The sequence below is a fragment of the Oratosquilla oratoria genome, unplaced genomic scaffold (genome assembly GCF_046742065.1).
Source record: "Oratosquilla oratoria isolate Oo_2021 unplaced genomic scaffold, ASM4674206v1 SCAFFOLD45, whole genome shotgun sequence".
Lineage (NCBI taxonomy): Eukaryota > Metazoa > Arthropoda > Malacostraca > Stomatopoda > Squillidae > Oratosquilla > Oratosquilla oratoria.
This window is the reverse complement of record NW_027467710.1, coordinates 6,192,112-6,210,888: the sequence shown is the minus strand read 5'-3', so window position 1 is coordinate 6,210,888 and position 18,777 is coordinate 6,192,112. Positions and strand designations below refer to the sequence as shown.

Below are 18,777 nucleotides of genomic sequence, written 5' to 3'. Positions count from 1 at the left end.
ATTGTTTTTAGGGCTTTGTTTTGTATGATTTGAAGGGTGTTGTGGTGTGTCTCACTGAGATTAGGAGCCCATGCAGGACTCGCATAATTCATCACTGAGCGTATGCATTGTTTGTATATTGTTATATTAGTTTCTTTGTTTTGTCCAAATGTTGTTCCAGTGATTGACTTAAGTGCGTTAAGTCTAGGTGTGCATTTGTTTTTTATGTTTGTGAGGTGTTGTTTGAAAGACATGGATGTATCATATGTTACACCAAGAATTTTCGGTGTGTTTGTGTGTGGTATTAGAGTGTTGTTGATGTAGAGATGAGGTATGTATTTGTGTTCTTTTGTCCAGTTGGTGAGAAGTTTTGCTGTAGATTTGGTTGGAGCTATTTTGAGTCTGTTTGTGATGAACCATGTGTTGAGTGTGTCAAGGTAAGGCTGGATTATTTCTGCAGCTTTGTCTGTGTTACGATGTGTGCATGTGATTGTTATGTCGTCTGCGTAGGAAGAGATTTGTATTTCTGAGGTGTCTGGCGTGGGTAAGTCATGCATGTATAGATTAAATAATGTGGGGGATAGAACTGAGCCCTGTGGTACTCCGTTCTTAATGTTTCTGATGTGCGATGATTGGCCATTATATGACACATGAGCATTCCTGCCTGCCAGATAATTGGCCAGCCATCTTTTGGTGTTATTGTGCATGTCTGTGTTATATATTTTATTTGTTAGGTTGTGGCGGGGGATAGCATCAAAAGCTTTACTAATGTCCAATGTTATAAGAAGTGTTCTGTGGTGGGGCCTATCTGAATTGATGCCGTCTAAAATTCTTTGAGTGAGGTTTGTCAGAAGAGTGTTTGTGGAGTGTAGTGGCCTAAAACCGTGTTGTGAGTCAGCAAGGGGAATATATGGTGTGACAAGTTTAAGTATTAGGCGTTCAATGACTTTAGAGGGGGTGCAGAGAAGTGTGATTGGGCGGTGCGATGTTGGGATTGTTGGGTCTTTGTTCGGTTTTGGAATGGTGATTATTTTACCATGCTTCCAGATGTCGGGTATAGTGTTGTGTGAATAGCTGTAGTTTGCAATGTTTGTGAGTGCGTGTATACCTTGTGGTCCAATGTGTTTTAGGTGGATGTTGCTTATGTTATCAGGGCCACAGGCAGATGAGTGCTTGAGATTATGCATTATAAGTTTTGTCTGACTGTCTATGAAGGGTGTATAGTCTGAGTCTGTGGGGAAGTCTTTCTTACGTCGAATGGTGCGTCGGTCGTCAGGGTGAGATGTAAGATAGCTCGTCTGTGCAAAATGACGTATGAGTGCGTTTGCTTGTTGTCTGTTTGAGGGTAGATTATCTGTTGTTGTGATTATTGCTGCGTGAGAGCGTTGTAGTGTTAGTGTTGGATAGTGTGATGCTGTTGAGTGTTTTGTACAATTTGCTGGTGTTTGTTTTGTGATCAAGTGTATTGATAAAGTTTTGCCAACTTTGTGTTTTTTGTTCATGTATTTTATTGGCAATCACAGTGTTTAGTGTTTGTATTTGGTCTGCTATGTTTTGAGGGATAGGTGTGGGGGTATCATGTTTAAGTGTGTCACGTTGTCTGATTAGGCCTTGGATTTCTGGTGTGAAGTTGGGGTTGTGTGATTTTCTGTTGCCTCTAGGGATGTATCTCTTGTCTGCGTTTTGTATGATTGTATTAAAAGCGTGCACAGCATTGTTTATGTTTGTGATTGGTGTACTGTTAAGTGTTTCAAAATGTTGTTCTGTCTCTTCAGTAAAGGCTTCCCAGTTAGCTCTCTTGTAATTGGTGTAAGTGTGTCTGTGGCCAGCTGGGGTGCATCTTGTTTTGGTGGTGATGATGATTGGAAGGTGGTCAGAGCCAAGGGCTCCGACCACTCTCCATGATGTTGTTGGGGTTAGGCAGGGGGAGCAAAAGGTGATATCAGGAGAGGAGGGAGTGTAGAGGGCTTGGTATGGGATATGTGTATGATTATGCGTGTTGTTCATGATAGTCAATGAGTCGAATTGAGTCTGTATATCAAGCCCTCTGTCTGTGTCAGGGTTGTCGACAAACCAGGCAGACGACTTGGCGTTGAAGTCACCACCCATGATCAGGTTGGGGATTGAGGTTAGTTGGCTGAGTTGAGGTCTGAAGGTGTTTGGAACTGTGGGGGATGATTGGGGGGGAATGTACATGTTAACTATTGTTAGTGTTGAATTGTTGCCTGTGCGGATACGAATGGATTGGGTTTCTGTTGTGTTATCTGTGGTAGGGAGGAGAATTTTGGTTGTGGCACTTGTGTCCACAAAACAGATGGAATGGTGGATCAGGGTGATGAGTCCACCGCCATTGCCGTCAGTCCGGTCTTGTCTGATGGTGGTGTAATTATGAAATGGTGTTTTGTGTGAGTGTCTTAATTTTGTTTCTTGTAAAATTGCAATGTGTATGTTGTGTTGTTTAAGAAAGTGTTCAAGTTCATGTTTTTTAGTGTTAATACCGTCAATGTTGGTCCTGGAGCTGCAACGTCTACGTCGTGGGACCACCCCCCAACCCCAAGAGTTGGGGGCCAATCAGCAGCAACCACCCCTGGCCATCAGCTCTACGCAGATGGCACCGATCCCCAAGGAGGAGCTACGCCTACCTGGGGGAGTACCACAATCCTTTTTTTCCAACACACAATGTTACGTTTTTTCTGCACTGAGGGGTCATTTTCCGGCGATCACCCCTCTTCTTCTACTTTTAGCCGGAGATGTAGAGAGCAATCCTGGGCCCACCACAAAATACACATGCCCAACATGCTCTAAACCCATTACTTCGAGCAGACAGACAAAGGGCTCAGTTCAGTGCAATATGTGCAAAAACTGGGCCCACCTCACTTGTACAACACTTGCTGACACAAACCAATACACAAACACTTGGACATGTTCTACCTGCCCTCCAGTAACCCCAATCCCACCTCCCCAACCACAGCCAACACCCTTACCCACTCCCAATTTCCCTTTGCCCTTACCCCCGATTAGTACTCCCCTTCCTTTGTCCCCGATCTCTCCTTTCCCCCCTCTGACCCAGATCCTACACCTTCCCCACTACCACCCCAACCTCAACCCCAAACGGCAACATACAACACATACAAAACACACAACATCAACATATTACAACACAACATTGACGGTATTAACACAAGGGAAGTAGCCACCCATTTCATCCCCAACATACTCCACTCCCATTCACCACCCTCCCTCCCTCTTATCTTACCTCCTCCTGGATGACAGGTCATCCCTGTATCTTGCCCACTGCCCTGGGTCAGAAGCAGTGTCACAAGACACAGCACATCCACAGCAAGGCCACTTCATTGTATTGGCAACACCCCTCTCCATCCCCTCATGCAGAAAGAGAAGATGGGGAGAAATCCCTTCAGGCTGCATCAAATTATTTTTTTACACATACTCCATTACCTCCATCCCCCACCCACTCCACCTCATGCATCACAGCATCATCCATTCACAATCAATCTCCATTCACCCCTATTTTCTGTCTTCTCCCGTCCTTCCTTAACAGATATTCTCCTCTTTCCCAATGCCCCTTCTACCCTATCCATTCGTCTCATCCTTGGTTGGCCCCTCATGTTTACTACGTCCACCTCTGCCTTCCACACCTCTTTTACTATTCTTTCTTCACTTACTTTCCATGTGTCCAAACCATCACAATACTCTTTCATCAACCCTATCTCCCAACTCCCTTTCCATCTCCATTCTCCTCCTCACCTCCTCATTTCTCAATCTACCCAGCCTAGTAACCCCTATCATATTTCTCAGGCACCTCATCTCAAACACATTCAAACTCCTCCTCTCTTCTTGTATGTTCCATGTTTCTGCCCCGTACAGTGCTATCTGCACAATCACACCTTCAAACAACCTCCTCTTAGCATCTATTCCAAAAGGTCTTTTCTTATTTCACTTTTTAATCTCCCAAGGCATTTACTCATTTCTCTCAATCTACATTCTACCACCACCTCCACTCCTCCCTTTCCTGGCACATTCGCACCCAAGTGTCTAAAACAATCTACTTTCTCCAGTCTCTCTCCCTTAATACTCACATCCAGTCTCCTGACACTTTCTCCCCTTGTGATCTCATCACCTTACTTTTACATACATACATATAGAAAGGCTTTTCCACCTTACACGGGGATAGCCAAAAAGAAAAAAAGGCATAGAAACCATTCCCACCTATTCCATACCTGAAAACACTCCACACCCCTCCACCCTCCCTCTTATCTTAGCACCTCCTGAATGACGGGTCATCCCTGCACCTTGTCCACTGCCCTGGGTCAGAAGCAGTGTCGCAAGAAACAGCACATCCACAGCAAGGCCGCTTCATTAAATCAGCGACCCCCCCTCTCCGTCCCCCCATTGCATAAAATGAGAGGACGGGGAGAAATCCCTTCGGGCTGCGTCAAATTTTGCTCACACATACTACCTCACCCCCCATCCACCCGCCCATTTCACCTCATGCAATCACAACATCATCCATATACAACCATTCTCCATTCACCCGTCTTCTGTCCTCTCCCGTCCTTCCTCAACAGACATTCCCCTCTTCCCCAAAGCCCCCTTCACCCCATCCATCCACCTCATCCTAGGACATCCCCTCATGTTCACTCCCTCCATATCTGCCTTCCACACCTCTTTCACTAGTCTTTCTTCACTCATTCTTTCCATGTGCCCAAACCATCCTAATATTCTTTCATCAACCCTATCTCCCAGCTCCTTTTCCACTCCTGTTCTCCTCCTCATCTCCTCATTTCTCACTCTATCTAGCCTAGTAACCCCCATCATACTTCTCAGACACTTCATCTCAAACACATTCAAACTCCTTCTCTCTTCTTCTCTTATGTTCCATGTTTCTGCCCCATACAGTGCTGTTGGCACAATCACTCCTTCATACAGTCTCCTCTTAGCATCCATTCCCAAAAGTCTATTCCTCATTACACTCTTTAATTCACCAAGGCATTTACTCGCTTCTCTCAATCTACATTCTACCTCCACCTTCACTCCACCTTTTCCTGCCACATTTGCACCCAAGTATCTAAAACTGTCCCCTTCTTCCAGTCACTCTCTCTTAATGCTCACTTCCAGTCTACTGCCACTTTCACCCCTTGTACATCTCACCTTACTTTTACCCACATTTATCTTTAGCTTTCTTCTATCACATACTCTCCCAAACTCTGCCACCAACTTCCTCAATCCCTCCTCCGATCCTGCCACAAGCGCAGTGTCGTCCGCAAACAACAGCTGGCTCACCTCCCACTTTTCTCCATTTTCTTTAACCATCTCCAATCCCTTGCCCACTACCCTTGCATTTACCTCTCACCCTGGCTGTTCAACTTATACCTTACTTTTACCTCATTTTATCTTCAACTTCTTTCACACACCTTCCCAAATTCTGTCACTAACTTCCTCAATCTCTCCTCTGATCCTGCCACAAGCAGTGTTATCAACAAACAACAACTGGCTAATCTCCCACTTTTCTCCATTTCCTTTAACCATCTCCAATCTCTGACCCATTACCCTTGCATTTACCTCTCACACAACCCCATCCATGTACAAGTTGAACAGCCAAGGTGACATAACACATCCCTGAAAAAGTTCCACCTTTACCTCAAATCACTCACTCTCCCCATTTCTAACACAAGCTCTACTACTCACATAAACCTCTTGACTGCTCTTAACAGCTTTCCTCCTATCCCATATATCTGCAAAATCTCCCACAGTGCCTTCCTGTCTACCCTGTCATAAGATTTTTCCAAATCCATAAAGGCCCAAAAAAAATTCCTTACCTTTTCCTAAAGCTTTTTCATATATCTGTTTTACCACAAAAATCTGATCCATGCAACCCCTACCTGTCCTAAACCCACACTGTTCCTCACCAATTACTCCCTCTGCTCCTCTCCTAATCCTCTCAAAACCCTCCCATAAGCATTCCCAACTACAATCAACAAACTGATCCCTCTGAAACTACTACGCACACATTTGTCCCCTTTTCCCTTGTAAAGTGGTACTATACAAGCAGTCCTCCAGCACTCTACCCTCTTTTAGACAACATTAAACCTCACCAGCCAGCACCATCACTCTACCTCCCTTTTTCAGACACTCTGCATGACACCCATCTAACCCATTTGCCTTACCTACTCTCATAATTTTAATAACTGCTTTCATCTCATCTTTTCTTACTTCTCCATTTTCCTCATTCATCACTGTCATTTTCTTTCTATCTTCCTTCACATTTAGCAACTCCCTAAAATACCAATACGATCAATAAGTAATGAGAAAAGTCAGGAGAGACACTATTTATTTTCATAAGCTTACAAAACTTTGTCTCCTTCAAATTAATTGCCTCTCACATCTACACACTTCTGCATATGTCTCTCCCAATCCTGGAAGACCTCCTCAAAGTCCTTTTTCAGTAGTCCTTCAGGTAACTTTCTGATGCCTCTTTCAGCTCCTCTGGTGACTGGAATCTGGTTCCCCTGAGGCTGTCTTTCATGCATGGGAACAGGAAGAAGTCACAAGGAGCTAGGTCAGGGCTGTAGGGTAGGTGTTGTACCACTTTCATTCCCGTCAGCCATCCAGGTGGTCACCAGCGTTGACTTGTGGCTTGGGGCATTGTCCTGGTGGAAGCACCACTGAGGCCTCTTCTTCCTCATCTTCTCCCTGAACCTTTTCAGAACAGTTTGACCCTGAGGAACCCATTCAACATGAATGAGCCCCTGGGAATCAAAGAAAGGAATGACCATGGCCTTCACTTGCAACCTGCTCATCTTTGCCTTTTTGAGTCTGGGGGAGGTTGCGTGCTTCCACTGAGCATTCTGATGTTTGCTCTCAGGGTCGTAGGTGAATACCCAACTCTCGTTGCAAGTCACTACCTTATTCAGGAAACCTGAATCAGCCTCTATCATTTTGACAATGTCAGTGCATCATTCCACATGAAACTGCCTCTGGTCATCGGAGAGGATCTTTAGCACGAACTTGGCACAGACTTTGTGGAGCTTCAGATCTTCGGTCAGAACTGTCTCTACTGTGCCAATAATAATACCAACAGCTTCAGATATCATCTTCACAGATATTCGACGGTCTTGCATCACTAACCTTTGCACTTCCCCAATGTTTTCCTCCTTGCGTGCACTTTTCAGTGCTCCAGATCTGGGTTCATCCTCAACCTGTTCATTTCCTTCAGAAAATCTGTTAAACCACCGATAGAAACTTGCTTGGCTCATTTGTTCATCCCCATAGACCTCCTTTAACATTCCATAAGCTTCTTGTTTGGTTTTCTTAAGTTTAACACAAAATTTGATGGCGTAACGTTGCTCCATGTTTCCCTGCATCTTGACAAGTGTTCACAGATTGGCAAACCGAATCAGACTGGTTCCACCATGTTCACCACTGCACTCAGACTATAGAAAGTTGCCAGTTAGTCATTTTATAGAATATATGTACAGTATGTGTACTTCACCAGGGGGTAGTATTTTGATCAAATCATATTTAATGTCTCACCTGACATTTTCTCATTACTTATTGAACATACCTCATACTCTGCCCATCTTCCTCTTACTGTTGCCTCTCCCATTATCATCTATCCATCTGCGCCTTTTACTTTTTCTTCTCTACTTGATTCGCCTCCTCTTCCTCTCTTAATATTTCCAAAATATCTTTTTATTACTTTCAAAATTTTCTGTCATACTCTTACCCCATTTCACATCTGCTCTCCTTTTTGCCTCCTTTATGTTATGCTTTACTTCTCTTTTCTTTGTACCTTTCATATGATTCTTTTGTCCTATTTTGCAACCAATCTGTGAATGCTCATTTCTTCTCTTCTACAACCTCCTTTGCTTCATCATCCCACCACTCACTACCCTTCAATTTCCTCCTGTCCTTGTTCCACACACCATCTTTGCACATCTCGTGACTCCCTCCTTGAACCATCCCCATTCCTCCTCCACTCCTAGTTCTACTCTATCCTTCACTCTCTCCCACTCCTCTCTCACCTTGTTCTTCCACTCCTTTTTTTTCTCTCATTTAAGCAGTTTACTCAAAGCATCTCCCTACCTTCTGTCCTTTTCCTCTTTCTCCATCTACCCTCCACTCTCAACTTTTCATCAAAAAATTATTTGTTATTCCACCACTCTCTCCTCTAAGAACATGTACATCCAAACATTTTCCTATTCTCCTGGTGAACACTATATAGTCCATTAAAGCCCTATCTACCCTTCCATCTACCACCCTCTCCCATTTGTACTTATGCTTGACTTTTTCCCTAAACACTGTGTTAGCTGTTATCAACTCTCTAAACACATCTCCACATCAACCCTCCACTATTTTTATCTTGCACTCCACATTTCCCAAACAATAAATAAAAAATATAAATAAATAAAATAATAAAATAAATAAAAAATAATCAAAATAAAATACATACATATACCAAAGGTTTCCCCCCCCCCTTTACATGGGAGGTAGCCAAAAGACAAGGCATAGAAACCACTTCCACCCATTCCATCCCCCACATACAGTGAGACCTCTCATTAACGGACGTTAATTAGCTGTGTTTGCGGTGTTTTTGCTGTGTTTTCGGTGTTTTTGGTGCTGTTGTTTAGTGTGCGCAACCACTATGCCACCCAAAAACCACTCCCAAAACACCGAAAACACCGCAAACACAGCTAATTAACGTCCGTTAATGAGAGGTCTCACTGTACTCCACTCCTCTCCACCCTCTTATCTTGACACCTCCTGGATGATGGGTCATCTCTGCATCTTGTCCACTGCCCTGGGTCAGAAGCAGTGTTACAAGAGACAGCACATCTACAGCAAGGCCTTTTCATTAATTTGGCAACCCACCTCTCTGTCCCCTTATGCAGAAAACGAGATGGGAGAAATCCCTTTGGGCTGCATCTATTTATTTCTCATGCATACTCCCTCACCCTCCATCCTTCACCCACTCCCCCTCATGCATCAGAGCATCATCCATACACAACCATTCTCCATTCACCCCTATCTTGTCCTCTCTCATCCTTCCTCAACAGACATTTTCCTCCTTCCCAATGCCCCTTTTACACCATCCATCCATCTCATTCTAGGACGCCCCCTCATGTTCAGGGTGACATAACATATCCCTGACGATGTCCCACCTTTACCTCAAACCATTCACTCTCTCCATTTCTAATCCTAAAATAAGCTCTACTATTCTCATAAAAAATCTTGACTGCTCTTAACAGCTTTCCTCCTATCCCATATATCTGCAAAACCTCCCACAGCGCCTTCCTGTCTATCCTGTCATAAGCCTTTTCCAGATCTATAAAAGCCCAAAAAACATCCTTGCCTTTTCCTATAGCTTTCTTACATATCTATCTTACCACAAAAATCTGATCTGCACAACCCCTACCTGTCCTAAACCCACACTGTTCCTCATCAATTACTACTTCTGTTCCTCTCATAATCCTCTCAATCAAGATCTTCCCATAAGCCTTCCTAACTACACTTAACAAGCTGATCCCTCTGAAACTACTACATTCACACTTGTCACCCTTTCCCTTGTAAAATGGAACCATACAGGTACTCCTCCAGTCCTCTGGCACTCTACCCTCTCTTAAAGAAACATTAAATAACCTCACCAGCCAGTCCACCATCACTGTATCTCCTTTTTTCATACATTCTGCATGGCATCCATCCAACCCAGGTTACAATAATAATAGTAATAACAATAACAATAATGACGATGAATGGTGTAGAAATGCTGATTGCATGTTTAGCTAAATGGACCTTAAAACCATTCAACTACCCCTGCACAAGAATGCTAAATTGGTGAATCCGAGTAATGAATGTGTGATCATATCATTATCCTTAAAAGCAACCCAATGCTTCATCTTGAATTACTAGCTCTTTGGCTGTCGCAGAGCAGCTGATTAGGTGATCAGCTTTCATCACCATTCTTAATCCAACACTCACCAACCACCACTTGTGCAGATTTTTTGCCCTAGGACATAAACCCACTTCAGTAATTGGTGGTGTTTTACATCCTGGACCAATTCCCGAAGTGGGTTTATGTCCATGGCCCAAACATCCACACAAGTGGCAGTTGAATTAAGAGACCTAGGTGTAATATTGACACAGTTTCTTCTGATTGCTTCTGTATTCTTATGTTCAATTTAATTGTTGCTTTGAGTTTCACTGAGTGGAAAACATGTAGTCCACGGTAGCTGGCAAAAGTCCTTGATACATCCCACCGATCTCTCTGGGAAGAAACTTTGGAAAGTTGTCTGTGTTGTGGGATTATTCCTAGGTCTGGCTGAAAGTTATGGACAGAGGAAAGCAGTTGCTGGATGTCAGCTCCCCATGTGTGAAAAAGTGTATGAAATACATTGACATTAACAGAGATCTTGTACCCAGGGACTGAGTGCCAGCCCCTCAAGGTTGCACCTCTTGATGGAGGTGAGGAAGTTGACAGGTTGTGGAAATAAGCAGCTTCACTGTCCATTTTGCAAGACCACCACATGCAGGTACCTGTCATTGGTCCCAAAAGTATTCTTAACTAAAGGGATTCATTCTTGTCAAGTTCCCACGAACCTAAAACCTACCACATCTAAACAGAAGTTTAACTGTACTTGAATTTCATGTGACTTCTGCTGATTTATAAATCTTCAACTTACTTGTGAGTTCAAATTTTGTTTCTCCAGTTGCAATAACCTTATCCATAAAATACTCTTTCTTCTTCACAGTAAGTTTAACCTTTCGAAACCCTGTAAATTGTCCATAATCCTGTGAGTCATATATCAACGTCCAGGTTGACTTTGGGCCTTGAACACGCTCCTGCAAATACAAATTGTCTAATTCCTAAAGCATATTAATTATTAAAGCTAAATGTATCAAAAGTATATCAATCTATAAATCAATTCTTTGTTCTGCAACTAAATCAATTTACTAGCAGAAAAAAACTGCTGGGTACTTACACTTTTGGAGAACCATAAATCATCTTCCCATTGATAGCTGAGGTCATCCCCCTCTGTGTAGGTGGAGAGTTCTCCCACAAAAGTGATAGGTGTATCCAACACAACAGGGCCATTGTTAGACAGTTTTAAGTCTTCATCTGTAAAACAGAAATGCTCTGAAAATAATATTCCTATCCCTCAATGCCTGGTACCCAGTCTTTGTTTTAACGCTGAACTTAAGGTTCCAGTTTTGTGCTATGTGGTGTTTGGGGTAAAACTTCAAAAGCAGAGCATAGATAAATGAAAATTATTGTTCACACTACAATGACTTTGGTTTAGTAACTTGCCAAAGTCTTAGTAGTGGAGTAGATTTGTATGAACTGTACTGTGCAATAAAAATAATTTGAAAAAAAAAAAAAAAAAAAAATGTTCACTAGAAAAATATTGGATACAGAATATTTTCTACTGAACAACAAAATTTAATGACAATACAAAGTAGAAACTACAAGCCAACCTAACTCTGTCACTATGTTCTCAAACAGTAGCTCCATAAATGTAATTATGAAATATTATAGAATTCCTACAATTAATCATATATATATATATATATATATATATATATATATATCACTTTGACAAAATGTTGTGGCACATATGTAATTAATATTCACGAAGAACCCACAGTCGGAAAAAGGAAACTTTAGAAGAATGTGTAACTTCTATATTTCGGCTAATAACTATAGCCCTCTTCAGGAGAGTACAGATTACAAGAATTTGCAGGGACATAAGTACAAAGAGATATGTGAAGAAGGGGAACACACATAGTTAAAAACAGGATGACCCATCTCGCAGGGCGGAGTCAGAGGTGAGGGGAAGAAGGGTGGAGGTGTGAGGTCATGGGAAAGGGTGGGAAGAGTCAGGAGGGTGATAATTCTTCACCAGGCGGCTCACAGCTAGCCGTGAAATAATGTCCGGGGACCATTGACCTTTGGAGATATTCAAGTTCGGACATTCTTCGATTAAGGCTGATTCAACAATTTTTCTTCTAAAACTACAGTTGGACTTGAACAGAATTTTGGCCTTGTCCCAGTCAAGACTGTGATTTTTGGTACTGACGTGTTGGAACACCGCGGAATTTTCTTGGGCATACCTGATAGATCTTTTGTGCTCCATTAACCTGGTGTTAAGATCCCTTCCGGTTTGACCAAGGTACATCAAATCACAATCTTTACAAGGAAGGCTATACACTCCTGGGGACTCATTTCCTTTCAACCTTTGATGAACATTAACAATTTGTTTGTGAACCGTGTTGGGATAATGATAGGCAACTGTGAGACGCTTGTTGGGAATTAATTTAAAAGAAGAACTGATGGAGTTACAATATGGAATTTTTAAAACATCTTTGAAAGAGGGTTGTGTGTTTTAAAAATTCCATATTGTAACTCCATCAGCCTTAATCGAAGAATGTCCGAACTTGAATATCTCCAAAGGTCAATGGTCCCCGGACATTATTTCACGGCTAGCTGTGAGCCGCTTGGTGAAGAATTATCACCCTCCTGACTCTTCCCGCCCTTTCCCATGACCTCACACCTCCACCCTTCTTCCCCTCACCTCTGACTCCGCCATGCGAGACGGGTCATCCTGTTTTTAACTATGCGTGTTCCCCTTTTTCACACATCTCTTTGTACTTATGTCCCTGCAAATTCTTGTAATCTGTACTTTCCTGAAGAGGGCTATAGTTATTAGCCGAAATATAGAAGTTACACATTCTTCTAAAGTTTCCTTTTTATTCCGACTGTAGGTTCTTCGTGAATATTAATATATATATATATATATACATACATATATGTATATATATGCATACATACATATATATATATACATATATATATATATATATATATATACATACATATATATATACATATATATATATATGTATATACATATACATATATACATATATATATATATATATATATATATATATATATATATGTGTGTGTGTGTGTGTGTACTAAATGCTTCTTCTCCCATTTAAGGAAGGTAGCCAGCCAAGGCATGCACCCATCCCCACCATACCCCCCCCAACCATCAACAGTTTACTTTAAATTGATGAGGGCTCATCTTTGTCACCAAGCTATTGCTTGGGTTAGAGGTAATGAAGCAAGACACAGCACATTCACAACAGGATCCTACTGCTTCATTTATGGTAACCCTCCCTCCTTGTCCCTCAACTATTTATATCATACATTTTCATATAAACAGCTGCCAATCAATTAATCTATTTTGGCCAATCAGACATGGCCGATTAATTGGTATATGGTCAGTTTGCATCTTGGTATACCCCTAGTATGTACTATATACATATTTCAAGGAACTCAATCACTTAATCACTTGTTGCATTAAGCTTCATTAAATGGAAAACCTGCACCCCCACAGTGACTGGTAATGGTCCTCAAAACTGGACAGTTTCCATATTACCAGCTGAAAATCATAGAGTAGTTGCTGGCTGTCACCTCTTCATGTGTGAAAAAGTATATGAAATACAGCTGCTTTTGAGTTTTTGGGCACAATTTAGACAGTGTCAGCTTCTCAGGGCTGATGGAGGTCAAGGGGTTAATGGGTTTTGAAAATGGGCAATTTTACTGTCTATCCTGCAGGACCACTAGATGCAAATACCTGCCATTACTTCTTTTCAAGGAAGTTAACATGGCTTGATGGTGTAGTACTACCATGATGAACCACTAATTCTGCAGGTCCTGGTGCTGCAGCATCTTCGTCGTGGGACCACCCCCCAACCCCAAGAGTTGGGGGCCAAACAGCGGCAAACATCCCTGGCCACCGGCGCTACACAGGTGGCACCTATCCCCAGGAGGGGTTTCAGTCCTGGGCGAGTACCACATTCCTTTCACAACATGCACTGTTCCTTTTTTTCTGCACTGGAGTGTTTTTCCAGTGTTCACCCCTCTTCTTCTACTATTAGCCGGAGATGTAGAGAGCAATCCTGGGCCCACCACAACATACACATGCCCAACATGCTCCAAACCCATCACTTCAAGCAGACTGACAAAGGGCTCAGTTCAATGCAACATATGCAAAAACTGGGCCCACTTCACTTGCACAACACTTGCAAACACAAATACACATACACTTGGACATGTTCTACCTGCCCTCCAATAACCTCACTTCCATCTTCCCAACCACAGCCCACCCTTGCCCACACCCAGTCTCCCCCAGCCCTTGTCCTCAACCAATCCTCCCCCTCCTTTGTCCCCAATCACACCTTTCCCTCCAACCCAAATCCTATATCTTCCCCATCAACACCCCAACCCCTGAAGGCAACATACAACACACAGAACACACAACATCAACATAGAGTAAAAGCCCTCTTATCCGGCATTCAGGCATCCGGCAACTTCAAGTATCCGGCATATTTTTTCCGGGAATTAAAATCTATAAAAATCTATATGAAATCAATAAAATCGATAAAATTTCCCGAACGAGGCTTTAATTGTTCCCACCATCATCAGAGCGCACCACTGTCTGTGTCAGTTTTGCAGAGCAGTGCAGCTATATGTCCACCCAAGATGTTATCTCTCTTCACTGCATTTAGAATGAGTTTTTATTGCAAAGAGGAAAGAGCTGCAAACAAGCTGACATAAGAAACTATTTTAAAGTAGGTTGTAAGGGAAAGAGTGGCAAACAAGTACAGAGGATAGTGATAAACTGGAGTGATGAACTAGATCTTGGCGAGTGAGGTGGTTTTGTTTGTTTATATGCTTTTTTATGTTAAGTTAAATGTTTATGTTATGTTAAATGTTGTTAATAGTGAAAAAAATGAGTTGATTATAGACATAGTGTTTTTGTAACCCTTCACTTATTTTAGTAACCCCTTCAGAAGAGTACAGATAAGGTTAGTGTCTAGTGATGAACTGTATGTTGGCGAGTGAGGTGGTGACCCCGCAATCATGTGATGCTTTGTTTATGTTATGGTACGTGATACTATATGTTAAGGTGGTACGCGACACCTGGGGGTCATTTTCTAAACTATTTAGAGTAAAGAGCTGAAACTTCTCAAGTAAATAGGTATCCATGTTGCCTACATTTTAGGTGAAACAGAATGATGTATGTACACATGTACGTATACCAGTAGCGACATTTAAAAGTGCACACCATCATAATACGTGGACTAATTTGTTTTATATTTTGGCTATGATTAGTCAGTAGGCACATCTAGGGCCAGTCATTGAGTAATTGAACAATTTCCTTTATACTTTTGCATACAGGCATTTCAGTTTTAATGTCCGGCAAAAATCGTGAGAAATAATTTTTTTTTTCTTGTTCCCATTATTACTCCTCTTTCATCCTATTCAAAATATTCGAATGACCGGCCCTAGCAGTTACTAAATGTAATATTCCCTGTAAGTTTTCATCTAAATCTGATGTATTTTAGATTTTATGATTAAAAAAAAAAGTCCAAAAATATCGAACCGAGATATGGCGACTTGAAATATAAATATATCTGTAACTTGCTTATAGTTTCACCAATTTGACTGATTTTTTCATGGCTTAATTCTTATTATATAATGGGTAAGTACAGTACAAATCATCAACATATTTCAATTATAAGTACTTTAAATACTAAAAAACTAAAGTATAAGTATATAAAATTAGTGTAAACGCCAAGACGACACCATCATATAATTTACTTTTTTGCACCTTTGTCGGTTTCTTCATATGAAACCTCACTGCTGGGGGTCTTCGGGGTATCTAAATCATTGGAAAGAGGTTTATTTTAACCAGCAGTGGGTGCCTTACTCTTACTCCACGAACCATCGATAGTAACTTTTACTTCTTTTACTTCCGGTAAAGTTGGGTCTTCCTTTTCTAATGCTGCATGTACATGTTCCCTTGTTTTTTCCAAGAGTTCCTCATATTTCTTTATGCTGGTCTCCATAAATATGATGGTCAAGTTTACTAAACATCTTATGATGTATAATTTTCATGTTCATTGCCATATACATTTTCTGTACTGCAACATAACCATCCCCACAGTGTAAGCCGGCCTCCACAACTCTGTTATGTACTTCATAACTTTCATTTCTACAGCCTGGTGAAGTACACCATTTGCTCTTTTCAGAGCATAACTTACATTCTGCCTTTAATGTCTTCACTATTCCACATTCTCCTTTCACTTCAACATACATCTTCTCACCACACTGGCATCTAACAAGCGAATTTATCCACTGCAAAAAACATCACGCTCAGTGATGAATTATGCGAGTCCTGCATGGACTCCTAATCTCCGTGAGACACACAAGACCCTTCAAATCATACAAAACAAAGGCCTAAAAACAATTACAGGCTCCACAAATACAACACCTACAGACCATTTACACCATGAAACAAAAGTCCTCAAAGTCAAGGACCACCTCAACATGAGAGGCACACAAACACTTGCCGCAGCCACCACAAACACATCACACCCGCTACACTACATAGCAGAACACCCACACACACCAAGAAACATTAAAACAACACCCAAAGACCTGTATCACACACGGATACTCTCTTCTCTTCCTCCACAACCACCAAATACCAGCCTCCGGAAACATATTCATAATCATATCTCTCACCGCTCCATTAACACACTGAAAGACAACACACTGCTGCATGCCAGACCCCCTGATATCCACCCTTCTGAATCCTCTCTCCCACGAAAGGACAGAGTCCACTTGGCCAGACTGCGGTGCGGCCACCACCCAGCACTTCTAAGCTACCAGAAGGGGCTGGATGACCGCATTGTGAACAGCTGCCCAGGATGTAACACTTCACCCCATACCATACAACACATAATGGAAGACTGCATTATACACAATCATCCACGCAAACAACACAACATACACTCTATAAAGGATTTGTGGGAAAACCCAGTTTTGGCGGTGGCATTCCTTGGGGAGACGGGACTGCTCGGACAGGACAGTCTAGGGAACAACAACAACAACAACAACTGCAAAAAACTGCTCTTCTCCACAATCATAAATTCATATTCATTCTTATCTCCCCTCTGTACAATATCATAACTAATATCTAATTTTCTTGCTGTATTCAACATGAATGAAGTACTTGATGGTGTAAACCTAGCCAGATGTTGAGAGAGGTGGAAGTGAGGGCAGTGTTGGAGTGAGAGGTGGTGGGGTCTTGGCTAGTCGTCTTTGACTGTTTGCCATCTTTAACTGTTGTTTTTTGTCATTGTAGATGTTCTTTTTGCTACCCATGATGACTGTACTAATGAGTAATATGTACAAGCTAAGGTAATATATTGCCAGGAGAGCTCATGAGACATGCGTACTTTCCCTATCAAAGCTAGCAGGTAACTGATGTCCAGCTGAGCTCAAAGTTGGCAAGAAACTATCCCTCCCTTCCCCTCCACCCTCATACTGGCCGTTGAAGCATTGGGGCAAGCGTAAATTAAATCGAATTTCAACGTTATTCGATGCGCCTAAAGGTCCTAAGTGACATGCCTTCCCTCTAGTGTGGGTTGTGCCTTTAACTCCATCCATTTACCCCCCCCCCCCAAGACATTTAAATTGCACGCGGATGGAGAATTATTTGTCGGGATTTATTTTTAAATGGTATACAAACATTTTGAACACAGTTTTGAAAAATGCTATATCTTAACCAAATTCACCCCCCCAAGGTGTTGCGTACCCCCTTAACTGACATTAATAGTGAGTAAAGGGGGTGATTGTAGACATATTTCTGTACCCCTTCACTTACTTTAGCAACCACTTCAAGTACCCGGAATTTTCGAGTATCCGGCATGCCTTTGGTCCCAGTGATGCTGGATAAGAGAGCTTTTACTGTATTACAACACAACATCGATGGCATCAACACAAAAAACACAAACTCAAACACTTCCTCAAACAACACACACACATGTTGCTATCATACAAGATAAAAAAAACTAAGACACTCACACAAAACACCAACATTTCACAACTTTCAACCACCATTAGACAAGACCGGACCAACGGCAATAGCGGTGGACTCCATCACTCACTGGTCCACCAAGTCCATGCCGTTTTGTGGACACAAGCGCCACAATCAAAATCCTCCTCCCTACCACAGATAACACCACAGAAATCCAATCTAATCCTACTCTGTACAGGCAACAATCAACACGTGACAACAGTTTTAAATATGTAACATTTCCCCCCAATCACATCTCCCACAGTTTAAAACACACTTCAGGCCTCAAACTCACACAAATCAAACATAGCAACAATCTCAAACCTTATCATGGGTGCAGTGGAACTTCAACCGTCAAGTCATTGGCCTGAATTCCCTGATCTGACCGACATACCCCGACACAGCACAGAAGGGCTTGATATGCAGACGTCAACCTGAACTCACTGACCATAATGAACAACACACATAATTCATACACATATCCCACACCAAAGCCCTCTACAATGACCCCTCCTACTCCTGATATCACCTTCTGTTCCCCCTGCCTAACCCTCAATTACAATTTCATGGAGAGTGGTCAGATCCCTTGGATCTGACCACCTTCCAACCATCATCACCACCAAAGAAACAAGGATGAATCCCCCAGTTGACCACAGAACACACATACACCAACTACAAGAGAGCAAACTGGGAAAGCTTTTACTGAAGAGACTAAACAACATTTTGAGACACTTAACAGTACAACCAATCAACAAACATAAAACCAATTGCTTGTAACACACTTTTAATACAATTATAACAATGAATGCCAGAAAAGGGCGGGCAAGAATATATCCCTTGAGCCAAC

The 18,777-nt window shown here is 42.0% G+C and overlaps 1 protein-coding gene across 1 annotated transcript in view; it reads right to left on the bottom strand.

Moving 5' to 3' along the window:
• LOC143023174 (uncharacterized) overlaps positions 1–18,262 on the bottom strand; it is a 149,471-nt gene extending 131,209 nt beyond the window's left edge. The window contains exons 1-5 of the mRNA XM_076181694.1: positions 18,226–18,262; positions 17,739–17,821; positions 15,937–16,204; positions 10,977–11,146; positions 10,677–10,836 (exon numbers count right to left, since the gene is read on the bottom strand). Coding sequence (XP_076037809.1) covers positions 10,677–10,836; positions 10,977–11,146; positions 15,937–16,204; positions 17,739–17,821; positions 18,226–18,262 — 718 coding nt within the window. The remainder of the gene's footprint in view (positions 1–10,676; positions 10,837–10,976; positions 11,147–15,936; positions 16,205–17,738; positions 17,822–18,225) is intronic.
• Positions 18,263–18,777: the final 515 nt, after the last annotated feature.